This window comes from Panthera uncia, assembly GCF_023721935.1.
Source record: "Panthera uncia isolate 11264 chromosome B3 unlocalized genomic scaffold, Puncia_PCG_1.0 HiC_scaffold_1, whole genome shotgun sequence".
Classification (NCBI taxonomy): domain Eukaryota; kingdom Metazoa; phylum Chordata; class Mammalia; order Carnivora; family Felidae; genus Panthera; species Panthera uncia.
In genome coordinates this window covers 82,423,239-82,437,388 of record NW_026057582.1, presented here as the reverse complement: position 1 = coordinate 82,437,388, position 14,150 = coordinate 82,423,239, and the positions used below count along the sequence as shown (strand labels likewise).

General features: G+C 41.2%; 1 protein-coding gene and 1 non-coding gene across 5 annotated transcripts in view; both read right to left on the bottom strand.

Annotated features, from left to right (window-relative positions):
- Window positions 1–6,955, bottom strand: part of EIF2AK4 (eukaryotic translation initiation factor 2 alpha kinase 4) — a 99,384-nt gene extending 92,429 nt beyond the window's left edge. For 3 of the 4 annotated variants that reach the window (XR_007453789.1, XM_049613316.1, XM_049613317.1), the window contains exon 1: window positions 6,730–6,955. Coding sequence is in view for 3 of the 4 variants with exons in the window: in XM_049613316.1 (XP_049469273.1) it covers window positions 6,730–6,873 (144 nt within the window). In the remaining variant the exon portion in view is untranslated. The remainder of the gene's footprint in view (window positions 1–6,729) is intronic. The other variant, XM_049613313.1, reaches the window with a different exon arrangement.
- A 6,583-nt stretch (window positions 6,956–13,538) lies between these two features.
- On the bottom strand, window positions 13,539–13,645 carry LOC125910448 (U6 spliceosomal RNA). The gene has a single exon (XR_007453959.1). It is a non-coding gene; the product is annotated as a U6 spliceosomal RNA (small nuclear RNA).
- Between the last annotated feature and the right edge of the window lie 505 nt (window positions 13,646–14,150).

The window sequence follows — 14,150 nt, the reverse complement described above, 5'->3', positions numbered from 1 at the left end:
AAAAGAAAAGAAAAGAAAAGAAAAGAAAAGAAAAGAAAAGAAAAGAAAAGAAAAGAAAAAATGAAAGAAAGAAAGAATGAAAGAAAGAAAGAAAGAAAGAAAATACATTTTTGCTCCCTATTATATATTCATTTCAGAAAACAGAGAATGCTGTAGTATCAAAATTAGGAGGGGGGTCAATTTATCTTATACTAATAAATCTTCACTTAAAAAAAAGAATATGGGGCCCCTGGGTGGCTCAGTCGATTAAGCATCCAACTTTGGCTCAGGTCATGATCTCACGGTTCCTAAGTTTGAGCCCCATGTCAGGCTCTCTGCTGTCAGTGCAGAGGCTGGAACCTGCTTCAGATTCTGTGTCTCCCTCTCTGCCTCTCCCCTGATCGTGCTCTGTCTCTCTCTCTCTCAAAAATAAACAAACATCAAAAAAAATTTTTTTTCAGAATAAAAATTAAAAAAAAAAATCTTCACTTACACATTATTCTGCCTTTCATTTTCTAACTTGGCTGTTGACCAGTGAAAATTTTATTTCAGAACAAACCAGTGAGAATATTGCTCTAAGTCTGTATGACTAATAGCTTACAAGAGGCCAAAGAAATAGGTAAGAAAATGAGGGGAAATGCCACACAAATGATTTTCTTAAAGTAAAATACTCACCACCTGACAAGCCCAATGTACGATGGGCAAGTCAAGATGTTATAATGCAAGCACACCACCCAGGAGTTAACAGCAGATCTTCTGTTTTTGAAGCAACAAAATGAGTAGCCCTCTATAGCTTCAAGGAGCAAGAATTAGGTCAACGTAAGCAGAACTAAAATTATCAGCAAGCTGCGTACAAACAGCAAGCTGATTTACAAACGTAAACCAAAGGACAGGTCTTTCCTGGGCCCAGGGTGGAAATGAACTTCCAACACACAGACACGTACCCCATGAAGTGAGGTATCCCCGGACAGGTAAGATAGCAGATCTGGTTTAACATTCCCTTTTGTCTTCATCAAAGAAGTGAAAAGTGTATGTCAGTGTAACTAGGCCTTACAGGAAATGGTACAGAGAGCCCTTCACTGTGCACCCAGAGTCACGGGAACAGGAAGCAACCTTCAGAAAAATGAGGCCGATTGGGGGATTACACAGGTTGAAGATATTCCTTACTAAAGGGAATGCTTAATAAAGCACAGTGAATCCAGTTACAGATTGCTGGCAAGCCTCAGGGGAGGAGGCCTCTGGGGCAGTACCTGAAGCACAAGGGGGAACAGCATATACAGAACACTGGGGCCTAAAGAAGTTGTAAGCACCCTGCAGACCCTCCTGGGCTGGACCAGCCATACACCATGCAGGTCTAGTAGTGTTCCCGTTATTTCCACAACAGGACACCAAGCACAGCAGTGACAATGGCGGTGAGCCAGGTAATGCCAAAACAAACTTTGAGGAAGAGGAAGGAGTTTTGTAACAAAGTGAAGCGACTCCTGGGTGCGTAGAGGTTGCAGAGCTTTACCAGGCGCACGAGCCCAGTGACGGTGGCTTGGATGAAGGAACAGACCGAGGCCACTGAGGAATGACATACTACTGGACAAAATCTACCAGCTTGTCTGGTTCTGAGTACCAAGTAAAACTAGCTCCAAGAGCGGGGCACTGAGCTATCAGGTGTCTGTTACCCTTTTTTTTTTTTTTTTTTTCAGAGAGACAGAGCACAAGTGGGGGAAGGGCAGATAGAGAGACAGAGGGAGAATCCCAAGTAGGTTCTGCACTGTCAGTGCAGAGCCTGACGTGGGGCTTGAACTCATGAACCGTGAGACAGGACTTGAGCCAAAATCAAGAGTCCGGTTCCCCAAGTGACTGAGCCACCCAGGCACCCCCAGGTGTCTGCTACTTTCGAGGCCTTTATCTTTGGCTCACAATTTAACTGGATCAGAATGACATTCTTCACCATAGGACATAAACTTCAGGGTATTTCCCAGCAGACTATTAATTGTTCCCCCAATATCCATTCTCTCCCTATTTCTTGGCAACAGAGCTCCTGATTTTTTAGTTGGATGCAATCCTTTGCAGCTGAGTGTGGCCATTGGGTTAATCACTGGCTAATAAGATGAAAGAACTAACACAGGCAACTTCTTCATCCCTATCTCCTTCCTGCTGACTGGAATGCAGATATGATGGTTGGAGCTCAGGCAGCTATTTTGGGCAATGAACAGAAATTTAGAAAAATCCCTAGACCCCAGACTTCTGCTTGCAGCAAACTGAATTTTGTTAAGTTTTCTTTAACATGTAGCCAAACTGAATCCTACCCAATACAGGCACATTGGGGGTGGGGGGGGGGGGAAGAACAGTCCAGGAAAAGTGACTTTAGACATAAGAACAGACTATTTGCCAGGCTTTCCTTGAGCAAACCGGGAGGCTTCTCAACATGAAAAGAGGCTTTTAGACAAGCTATGTTTAGGATATCAAGCATTAGCTCACATAAAAGCATTCAAGGAGTCCTGGAGCTGAACAGGGCTCCATTAAAAATGATGTAACAATCAGGATGTGCTGGGGAGGGGGTAAGGAGGGGATCCTTTGTGCATTTGAAAGATAAATGGTTATTAGAATAGTGTTGGTAAAGTTCTCTGACTTAACCTACACAAGGAAATAACAAATTCCTGGAATATTTGCAGGCAAATAAAATAAGGGATAACCAAAAAATTTTGAGAACACTAAGGAAGAGGAAAACACAATGCAGAATGTATCAGATACAAAATATATTAACTATAAAATATACATGAGAAAAAAACCAATTTGTTTCAAAGATTAAAATGCAAGTGAAATGAAAGCAGCATAAAAAGTAGCAATGGAAGCAACTATAAAATAGAAGTTGTATGTGCTTCTCCTTGGGATCGTGAAGCCAGATGCTCTCCTCCACTGTTACAGAGGAGCCCACAGCCAATGCCCCCACACATCCCCTGCTGCTGAGTCTGATGTGCTTTTCTCTGGGCACTTCCTAACACTCAGGGCCAACAAAATAAACTGGTTTAAGAATGTGTCTCTTTTCTCCTCATTAAGATAAAAAAAAAAAAAAACTTCTGCACAGTGAAGAAAACAACAATCAACAAAACTAAAAGGCAACGGAGGGCATGGGAGAAGATGTTTGCAAATGACGTACCAGATAATGGGAGATGTTTGCAAATGACGTACCAGATAAAGGGCTGGTATCTAAAATAAACAAGGAACTTACCAAACTCAACACCCAAAGAACACATAATCCAGTGAAGAGATGAGCAAAACACATGAACAGACATTTTTCCAAGGAAGACATCCAGATGGCTAACAGACACATGAAAAGATGCTCAACATCAGACAGGGAAATACAAATCAAAACCACAATGAGATACCACCTCCCACCTGTCAGAATGGCTAACATTAACAGCTCAGGAAACCACAGATGTTGGCAAGGATTTGCAGAAAGGGGAACCCTCTTGCATTGCTGGTGGGAATGCAAACTGGTGCATCCGCTCTGGAAAACAGTGTGGAGGTTCCTCAAAAAATTAAAATAGAACTACCCTATGACCCAGCAATTGCACCACTAGGTATATATCCAAAGGATACAAATACGTTGATTTGAAGGGGCACATGCACCCAATGTTTATAGCAGCACTGCTGACAATAGCCAGATAATGGAAAGAGCCCAAATGTCCATAGACTGATGAATGGACAAAGAAGCCTGATAAGGCAGCCTGCTTGAGATTCTCTCCCTCTCTGCCCTCCCTCCTCTCAAAAATAAATAAATAAAAACTAATAAATAAATAAATAAATAAATAAAAACAAAGTCATGAAAGAATTAAAAGAAGGAGTCCCTGGATGGCTCAATTACTTAAGTGTCCGATTTCAGCTCAGGTCATGATCTAGCAGTGAGTTCAAGCCCCCCCTCAGGCTCTCTGCTGTCAGCTTGGAGCCCACTTCTTTTTTTTTTTTTTTTTTTTTTAATGTTTATTTTTGAAAGAGAGAGTGAGACAGAGTGGGAGTGGGGGAGGGCCAGAGAGAGGGAGACACAGAATCGGAAGCATGGAGCCCACTTCTTATCCTGTTTCCCTCACTCTGCCTCCTCCCTCAAAAATGTTTTAAACATAAAATAGCTGACAAATGAATAAGAAAAAAAAAATACATGAGGTGCTTGGCTGGCTCAGTCAGGTGAGCGTGTGACTCTTGATCTCAGGGTTCTGAGTTCGAGCCTCACACCGGGCACAGAGACTACTAAAAAAATTAAAATAAAGTAAAATAAAATAAAATAGACAATACAGCAGGAAAAAAAAATGTTTCATCCACCTACTGGAAAAGATGAAAAAGCCTGACGTTCACAATATTGGCAAAAATGTAGGAAAACAAGGACTCTCGTATACTATTGGGAGGTCCAAGGACAGAAGCAAGCTTTTGGGAGGAAACGTTGCAATGGACAGACATCAGATTATAAATAAACAGACCTTTGCTGACATGGAAAATAAACCAAAATAATTAATAATAAACATGTAACTCTAGAGTAAATTAAATTTTAATCTAGTAGTATCTGATCTTTAGTATATAAAATAATTTTTAGCGTTCACTCCCAAAATGTTTATAAATGATATACATATGCTCGTAAACTGAAATCTACATAATAACACATCCCCCCAAAAAGTTCAAGAAACCTGAAACTTATTCAGGTCAATAAATTCTGATCTGAATTTACTGGCAGCAAAATCGGCAGCAAATTGGCAGCCTGACATGATGAGGCTATTAAAAGCCTTTATTGATCCCAGTCAGTGTGAATAGCTGAACATTCACATTTCATGGTGTTTAATTCTGGATGCTGCCCCCCGCCAGCCCCCACACCAAGGTATGGAATGTGCACACAGGGACGTGAACACAAACACTTCTGAATTTTTAAAACTAACAACAGATCGCTAGCGTTTTCGAGAAAGGATTGTGGACCTGCGTAACCACTCCCCGAACACTGGCAAACAGCAGGTGATAATAAGTACTTGTTGAATGACTACACTTCTACTTCTGGTTAATGGCCATCAGTTATTTGCCTGCAAGGCCTGTGAAAGTATAGAGGCTATTCACCCTGGGCCAGGAGCCACAGACAGCTATCTGAATTCTTCTACCAGCCTTTCATTGCTTTTGTTTGCTTTTGTTAATCTTCTTTCTTGTTACAAAGACCACCAACTGTAAATTCTGGGATTACTGATATCCCCACGTACAGCAGCACCTTTTCCTTTCATTTTTCTGCAGCCTTAGAACTTGATAATTAAGCATGTATACGTAAATAAAGTAGCTTGGAAGGGAAGTCTTACAGGCTTTGCCTGGAGTACAGTGGGTACACCTTGTAACTCCCATTTCGGCTGTTTAATGGGCCTATGTCCTGATTCTCAGTGTTTAGAAAGAGAAGTTACCAGATCGCCAGAAAGTTATGTTTTTATTTTAGTATAAGGGGGATATTTACCTTTTTTACTACTTCAGGTTAAAAAAAAAAAACTCTTGAAATTTAAGTACTAGAAAAGTAAGGTCCCTGGGGTGCCTGGGTGGCTCAGTTGGTTAAGCACCTGATTTCGGCTCAGGTCATGATCTCAGGGTTCGTTTGAGTCTGAGCCTACACCAGGCTTGCAGATGTCAGCAGAGCCTGCTTGGGATCCTCTGTCCCCCCTCTCTGCCCCTCTCCCATTCACACCTGTGCTCGAGGCACTCTCTCTTTCTCTCCCAAAAATAAACAAACATTTAAAAAAGAAAAAAAGAAAAGTACGCTCTCTGAGGACCGGAGGTTTGATCTGTTTTGCCCTGGGCTGTTTCCCTGATGGCTGGAATAATAAATATTTAATGAAGGAAGAAGCCCTTGGAAGAGAGAGGGAGAAGGTTTGCCTCTGAAAGCTACAAAGAAGATCCTGTTTGTTGAGGAAATCCTGGAAGTGTCCATAAGACAGATGTGAAATGCAGGAATTACAGGCAGATGAAGGGAGGTCCTACTTGTTAAATGACAATACTCAGAGATAATTCTCCAAAATTGGGGGAAAAACCATCAAGGTCAACAGCGTATAATAAGCCTTTACTCCATGACAGAAAGGGAAATAATATTTTAAACCAAATGTCATTTAAAAGGTCTAACTCAGCGCACTCCTTTGCACTCTCCTTACCGCCAAGATGAATATATTCTATATACTCTCTGGTAAGTTCCTTCAAGGAAGTTCCTCCACCTCCGAAAACAGAGAGGACACCTGGGGAGTACAGTGGGGTATAACACGACTTATAGTTTTGAACACAAAGGAGGGTGAGACTTAAAGAGAATTCTGACTGGGGGGATCCGTAAGGTCTGTGAAAGTCGCCCAAAGCGTTCTCAGAACAAAGTTGCAATCATCTCTATGATACGCTGTTGTATCAAACTCAAGGGCTTTCCGGGGGGGGGGGGGGACAAGGCTGGAAGGAGGCAGAGATGTTACGGGGTGTCAGTGGAAACGAGAAGCAGTGTCAGGTAAGGGAGAGGAGCCCACCTGGAGACAAGGCTGTGAAAGAATTCGGCCCAGGTGGGGGTTCCGGAGACCAGCCAAACGGCTGCGGGTGCAAGGACCAAAAGTAAGCGTGGGTGGAATCGGGAGAGACTAAACGACTGAAGAATCCCAAAAAGGGCCTGTGGCTCGGCCTCGGCAAGGCCGGGCCTGGCCTAGCCAGGGGAAGTCACAGAGAAAAAGCTGGGCCGCAACACGCCAGCACCGCCCGGGCCAGCCACGTTCCTACCGATCTGCACGCGTCCGGCCGCAGGTCCTGGAAGTCGGCGCCGTAGATGGCCTCCAGAGCCTGCAGCTCGTGCTCCTGCCGCTGCGGGTAGCTCTCCGGCGGCTCGTCCGGGCCGCGCCCGGGGCCCCCACGGCCCCCAGCCATGGCGACGCGGAGGCCCAGGCCGGGCAGCCGTGCGGTGGCGGTGGTGGGCCCGGGGCGGGCTCCGGAGCTGGGCTGGGCTCTCCAGACTGGCAGTGGGAGGGGTTCGGCGCCGGGGGCGGGGCAGTGGGAGGGGTTCGGCGCCGGGGGCGGGGCCCCACCGGCGACAGGCCCTGGGGCGGAGCGAAGCTTCCCAAATTGCCTCCAGCGGCGGGAGGAGCCCCAGCGAGGGAGCCAGGGAACAATGGGCGGAATACGGCTTTGCACCGGTATATTGCGGGAGAACTAGAGCAAAGAAATCTGCAGTAACGTGAGAAGTTAAATCAGTGAGAATGAAATGATAAGGGCAAATATTTTCACGAAATAAGTCTCTTTAACAGAAATGCCTTGGGCTTCTTTACGTTAGCACCGGTAGTGACAAGAAACTCAAAAGGGCAGACTTTGATGAATTTTCAAGGCCCTTAGGGTCTAACCTTGAACCTTCCCAGGAGACTACTAGGAGTAAAGATCGTGACCTCTACTTCCCGTCTCCCCAGCTTCGTGCCCCCAGCCAGAGTCAACCCCTTAACGATGGATTCAACATCCCGTGCATGTCCTGTCCCTGCATTCCCATCTTTAAGAATCTCCGGTACCACCTTGCAATTTCAATTGAAAAATTCCTTTCCCTCAGGCATCTTCATGAGCTACGGTCCCCTGAAGAGAATTCTGTCCGATGGCCAGTTTACTTAATGTGAACCTAGGAGGTCTTTCTGTTATATCCTGCCTCCAATCATATTTTTTCAAGTTTGTAAAATAAACTACCTACCTAGACGTTGTCATGGCACTTCATTTTCAGTTACCTACTAATGCAGCGCGTCAATTAAGAATAATCATATTAGGGACACCTGAGTGGCTCAGTTGGTTGCGCTTCCAACTTCAACTCAGGTCATGGTCTCACGGTTCCTAGGTTCCAGAACCCCCTTTGGGCTCCTTGCCCCCCCGCCCCTTGGGAGACCTGGAGCCTGCTTTGGATTCTGTGTCTCTTCCCCCACCCCCGCCCTTTCGGTTCCTCCCCCACTCGTGCTTTGTCTCTCTCAAAAATAAATACACATCTTTTAAAAAATTAAAACTAGGGGCGCCTGGGTGGCTCAGTCGGTTAAGCGTCTGACTTCAGCTCAGGTCACGATCTCCCGGTCCCTGAGTTCGAGCCCCGCGTAGGGCTCTGGGCTGATGGCTCAGAGCCTGGAGCCTGCTTCGGATTCTGTGTCTCCCTCTCTCTCTGCCTCTCCCCCGTTCATGCTCTGTCTCTCTCTGTCTCAAAATAAATAAACATTAAAAAAAAAATTTTTTTTAAATAAAAAATTAAAACTAAAAAACAATAATCATATTACTGGGGCACCTGGGTGGCTCAGCTGGTTAAGCGCTGGACTTTGGCTAAGGTCAGGATCTCATGGTTCCTGGATTCAAGCCCTTATCAGGCTCTGGGCTGATAGCTTAGAGCCCAGAGCCTGCTTGGGATTCTGTATCTTCTTCTCTCTCTGTCTCTCTCTCTCTCTCTCTCTCTCTCTCTCTCAAAAATGAATAAACATTAAAAAAAATAATCATATTACCTCAAGTTAGATTTCAGGTCTCAGTGACACTTCTTTATCTACCTTTCCTACCCCTGTACTGTTTGCTAAATAATGATTGCTTAAATATCTTGCTGTCATTTATCACTCAATTCTGGCCCAGATAACACCCTTATCTGGCTCAGATAATGTGATAACACAAATGTAATCCTTCGACCCAAGGCTTCTTCAAACCATCTTTTCCTTCCTTTCCCTGGGATTCGTTTTTTTTTCCCCCCCAGTGTTGTCTAGGTAAATGGTGCCACCCTGCCCACCTTGGGCCAAGCCAACAAAGAGGGATTCTGCATTCCTTTTCTTTCATCTTTCACATCCAGGTAGTCCATTTCTTCAGTCTGTCCACTTCATTCCCTCCCATTACCACTAACTTAGTTCAAGCCACTATCACCTCTTCCTTGGATGACTTCAACAGCTCAAAAAACAGTCACCGTTTTTCATTCTTGCCCCACTTGACATTTTTTCCTATTGTATCCAGAGTAATGTTTCTAAATCACAAATATGATACCACTACAATCTTTACAATCCTTCAATTTCTCCATTGGTGTTTCATTTAAAAACTCTCAAATTATGGAAAATTTGAAACATATATCAAAGTAGAAGAAATATTATAATAAACCCTCCTGTACTCATCACCCAGCTTCAACAATGATAGATATCTTGCCAGTCTTATTTCATTTTTCACCTTCCATTCCACCTCCCTGAGGATTGAATCTCAAAGAAAATCTCAAACATCATTTTTTTTTTATAAATACTTAGGTATGTATCTCTAATATGCAAAGACTTTTTACAAACATAATGTCATCCTTACTGATTAAAAATGTAACAATTGTTTAATATCATTTAATACCCATCTATGTTCAAAATTCTCTATTTGTCTAAAATTGGAATCTGTACTGGATGATGGACCTATAAATGACATAATCAAAGCAATCAGCAAAATTTGAGGGGGGATGGTGTTTGTAGATTAGATGGCAGGAGTATGTTAGTGTTCATTTCCTGACATTAATGGTACTCTGGTCACTTAGAAAAACGTCCTTGTTACTAGGAAATTTCCACTGCAGCCTTAATAGGTAATAGGAATATGCAGTTAGCTCTCAAACGATTCAGAAAATAGAGGGAGAGATGATGATAAGTCACATGCAGAAAATGGGCTATTGGGGAATTTAGTAAAAGAATATATGAAAGTTCTTTGGACGACTCTTGTAACTTTTACGTAAGTTTGAAGATATTTCAAAGTTGAAATTTCACAATAAAAGAAACTGACAAACTGTTTGCCAAAGTGGTTGTACCATTTTAAATTCCCACCAGTTTAGGAGAGTTCTAGGTATTTTACATCCTTGCTAGTAATTGGTATTGTCAGTCTTTTATATTTTAAACATTGTAATAGGTGTGTAGTAATAATTCACTGGGTCTTAATTTACATTTTCCTAATGACTAATGATGTTGAGCATTTGTTCTTGTGCTCATTTAGCATGTATATTTTTGGCCTGTTCAAATCTTCTGCCCATTTTATTTATTTATCTATTTATTTGTTTGTTTGTCTGCTTAAATTTACTTATTTTAAGTAGACTCCATGCCCAGCAGGGAGCCCAATATGGGGCTTGAGCTCAGGACTTTGACATTAAGACCGGAGCTGAGATCAAGAGTTAGATGCTTAACTTGACTGAGTCAGCCAGGTGTTCCTCTTCTGCTCATTTCAAAACTTGAGTTACTTGTTTTCTTATCATTTTGTTTTGAGAATCCCTTATATATTCTCAAAGTAAGTCCTTTCACAGATGTATGATTTACAAAGCTTTTCTCCCAGTCTATGGTTTCTCTTTTCATTCTCTTAACAGTGTTTTACAAAAAATTTAGTTCTTTTATTTATTTTTTTGCCTTCCACCTCCCTCCCCCATGTAGTCCTTACTTTTGAGGAAGTGCAAATTTATCATTTATCAGTTTTTTTCTTCTATGAATCATGTTTTATTGTGATATCCAAGAAATTTTTGCCTAACTCAAGATCACAAAGATTTTTCCCTATATTTTCTTCCAAAAGTTCTATAGTGTTAGGTTTTACATTTAGGTCCCAGCATGCAGTTTTAGTTAAAAACTTAAATATATACCTACCATATGACACAGCTATTCCACTCAAAGGTTTTTAACCCAGAGAAGCGAAGGCACATGTATGTGAATATCCATGACACCTTCATCCCCAAGCTGGAAACAATCCAAAATGCTTATCAAGATACAGGTGATGGAAAAATTGAGGTAAAAATAAATTGAGATCTATCAATATAATGGGATACTATCCAGCAATAAAAAGGAATACACTATCCATGTAGTAATAAAATAAAAGAATCACAAAGTAATTGTGCTGAGTGAATAATGCCAGACGTACATACACTATGTTCCATTTATATAAAATTCTAAATACAAACTTAGTAATAGAAGATAAGTGACTGGCTGGGATAGGGAGGATAGGGATAAGCCAGAGGGAGGGATTCCAGAGGGACAAGAAGAAACTCTTGGGGCTCAAGAATATGGACATTATTTTGATCGTGGTGATGGTTATGCTCTCTTCAACAGCACATATACTAAAATTGGAATGGTGGTGATGTTTTCACAGATGTATGCATGTATCACTATCTATCAATCTGTACATTTGAGTATATGCAATTTATTGTATGTCAGTTATACTTTAATAAACTGTTAAAAGAAAAAGGTCATTGTTTTGCTTTGTTTTACAGTGTTGTGTTTTGTTTTGTTTCCCAAATCAAGATCCAGATAAAGTCCACACATTGCATTTGGTTGCTCTTTGTCATTTGGTTAGCTCACCAGGCTTGGGATGTACAAACTCTGTACCTTCCAAAGGAAAGACTGGCCCTTAAGTGGATCCTTGGAGATAAATTCTGAGTCCTTGCAGCATGATGCCTGAGAAGAGCATCATGAAGAGCATCATGGCATAAGTAGGGTTTACAAAGAACTTTTCAGAATACCCCAAGATTTTCTTGTTCTCCAGGCCTTCTCTAAACCCTTAGATCAATTCCTCAAGGAACAGTCTCTACTCTCCCATTTACTCCTTGCTTCCCCAAAGTACCTCTCCTGATCTTACCGTTTCCCCTTACCTTCCCAAAGAAAAGATGCCAGATTGGCTGTTGTACCCCAAATCTTAAAAACCACAATCCCTTTTCCCTTCATTTTTTAAGGTTATTTTAACTGGATGGGGAATTCTGGGTCAATAGTTTTTTTCTTTCAGCTCTTGAAAACTGTTTTGCAACTTCCTTCTGGCCCATATGGTTTCAATGAAAACTCTGCTGTCATTCACATTGCTTTTTTACCCTATAGGTAATGTGGTATTTCTCTTTGTCTACTTTCAAGATATTTTTCTTCTTCTTCTTCTTCTTCTTCTTCTTCTTCTTCTTCTTCTTCTTCTTTTTTTTTTTTTTTTTTGGTCTTAGGGTCCAGAGTTTGACCATGATGTGTCTTGGTGTGGATTTTTGCCACACCAAGCTTCTCAAATCTCTAGATTTTTGCCAAATATGGAAAATCTTCAGCCATTACTTCTTTGAATACTTTTCCTGTGCCCTGCCTTCTTTTTCCTCTCCATCTCAGAGGTAAAGGCACTTATTTGTTCTTGAAGGTTGGTGGCCTGGCAGCCAGAAGCAGGAGAGGTAATATAGCTTCTGCTGTTCAAGAAAGTATGAAATAAAAATTACTTAGTGACTTTTGTATTACTTTGTGGGTATTTGTGTACATTTACACATTATATGCCCTAATGAATCTTGTCCTTTAAATTCTGGAATAAGTTAATATAAGTTAATAATATACTTTTATTCCAAACCTGTGCTATTAATTCTAAGTCAGACTATGAGTCATAGGATTGTATAGTCATATCTCAACTTTTAGCAAAGAAGATATTACTATCTTGATCATTTAATTAATCATAATAGGTCTGAGGTAACTTTTGACTCCTTCCAAAAAAAATCAAATTTATTCTTAAAGGATATATTTGTTGTGATCAGGGATATAGGAAAGAGTGTGCCGACTTCTGAAGTCACAAGATGATGTTGGAGTCACAAAAAGAGGTTGAGAAGTCCTGATATTCTTCAACAGCTAACCAGCTTCCCAGAGTGATTCCTTTAAAGGTGATAATACTCATGTGTATTTTAATTTTGGCATATTTGCTATTAAAAAATAGTCAGGTTTGTTCATGTGCATGTATGTGTGAGACTACTGAGGCTACCTGGGGGAGGGGAGTATTAAAGCTTCCACCTCCCAGATATTTGTGATGAATTTAACAGCAATTTATAGGTGTAATGACTATTACAAAATTAGGAAACTGAATTGAGAGACATATTCATGATTTATATCATTAGAAAACCATTTCCCAGTCCACATATTGAGATAATTTACAGTACATGGGAAGACTGTATCTTTTAAGCAGATTACTGCTTTGATGCAACTTAGCATATTAAAAACTAAGAACCACAAAGTAAACATATTCATCCCAATAATGTATAGGCAAATTTCTGGACTTCTAAATCTTCAAGTGAAATTTTCCAAAGCCACACTGTCCTTTGCTAAATGCAAATTAAGTAGTTCTCACATTTTTTGCAATACAAGGCTTGTTAGGCAGTGTTTGATTTAAATATACAAAGAGAATTATTTTTCTCCTTTGATATTTGTTAAGTGTAAACAAACAGAAATGGATCTTATAAAGTTACCTTTTATTGATTTCTTATAATGTGCCAGCTACCGTTAGAGGTTTTCATTACTTGAATATTTTATAGTCCACAAAATAACCTTACAAAATAGACATTTTAAAAAAGTAATCCCTACACCCAACGAGGGGCTCAAACTTATGACCCTGAGATCAACAGTCACATGCTGTACTGACTGAACCAGCCAGATGTCCCCCAAATAGGCATTTTTATCCTTATTTGGTAGATGAGGAAACTAAACTTAGAGAGGTCATGTTAACTGCCCAGTGTCACAAATGGAAACGGTAGAGCAGGCATTCAAACCCAGGTCTAACTGACTCCATTCCCCAGAAATAAAATAAAGTCTGTGCTTTTTTTTTTTTTTTTTAATATGGAACACTTTATAAATTTGTGTGTCATCCTTGTGCAGGGGCCATGCTAATCTTCTCTGTATCATTCTAATTTTAGTATATGTGCTGCCAAAGCGAGCACAAGTTTGTGTTTTCTTAAATATGCAGGCCCCAGTTTTCATAATTATATCTGGCAGGATAGTCTGGGTTATGCTATGATATTGAGCAGCTCTGAAAATCTTGGTTGTTTAGTATAATCAAGATTTATTTCTCGCTCCTACAAAACTTGTTGTGGGTCTGGGTGGCTCATCAGGGCTACCCTCCCCTTATCCCAATCCACAGTGGTGGCTCAAAAATATAGGCTACCTCTGGGGTGCCTGGGTGGCTCAGTTGGTTAAGCATCTGACTTCGGCTCAGGTCATGATCTTGCAGTCCATGGGTTCGAGCCCCATGTCAGGCTCTGTGCTGACCGCTCAGAGCCTGGAGCTTGCTTCAGATTCTCTGTCTCCCCCGCCTCTCTGACCCTTCCCAGCTCATGCTCTGTATCTCTCTCACAAAAATAAAAAAAACATAAAAAGGATTTTTTTTGAAATATAGGCTACTTCTGAGCCCATGTTTTATCTCTTCCAGTTCCACCCAAGATCCCT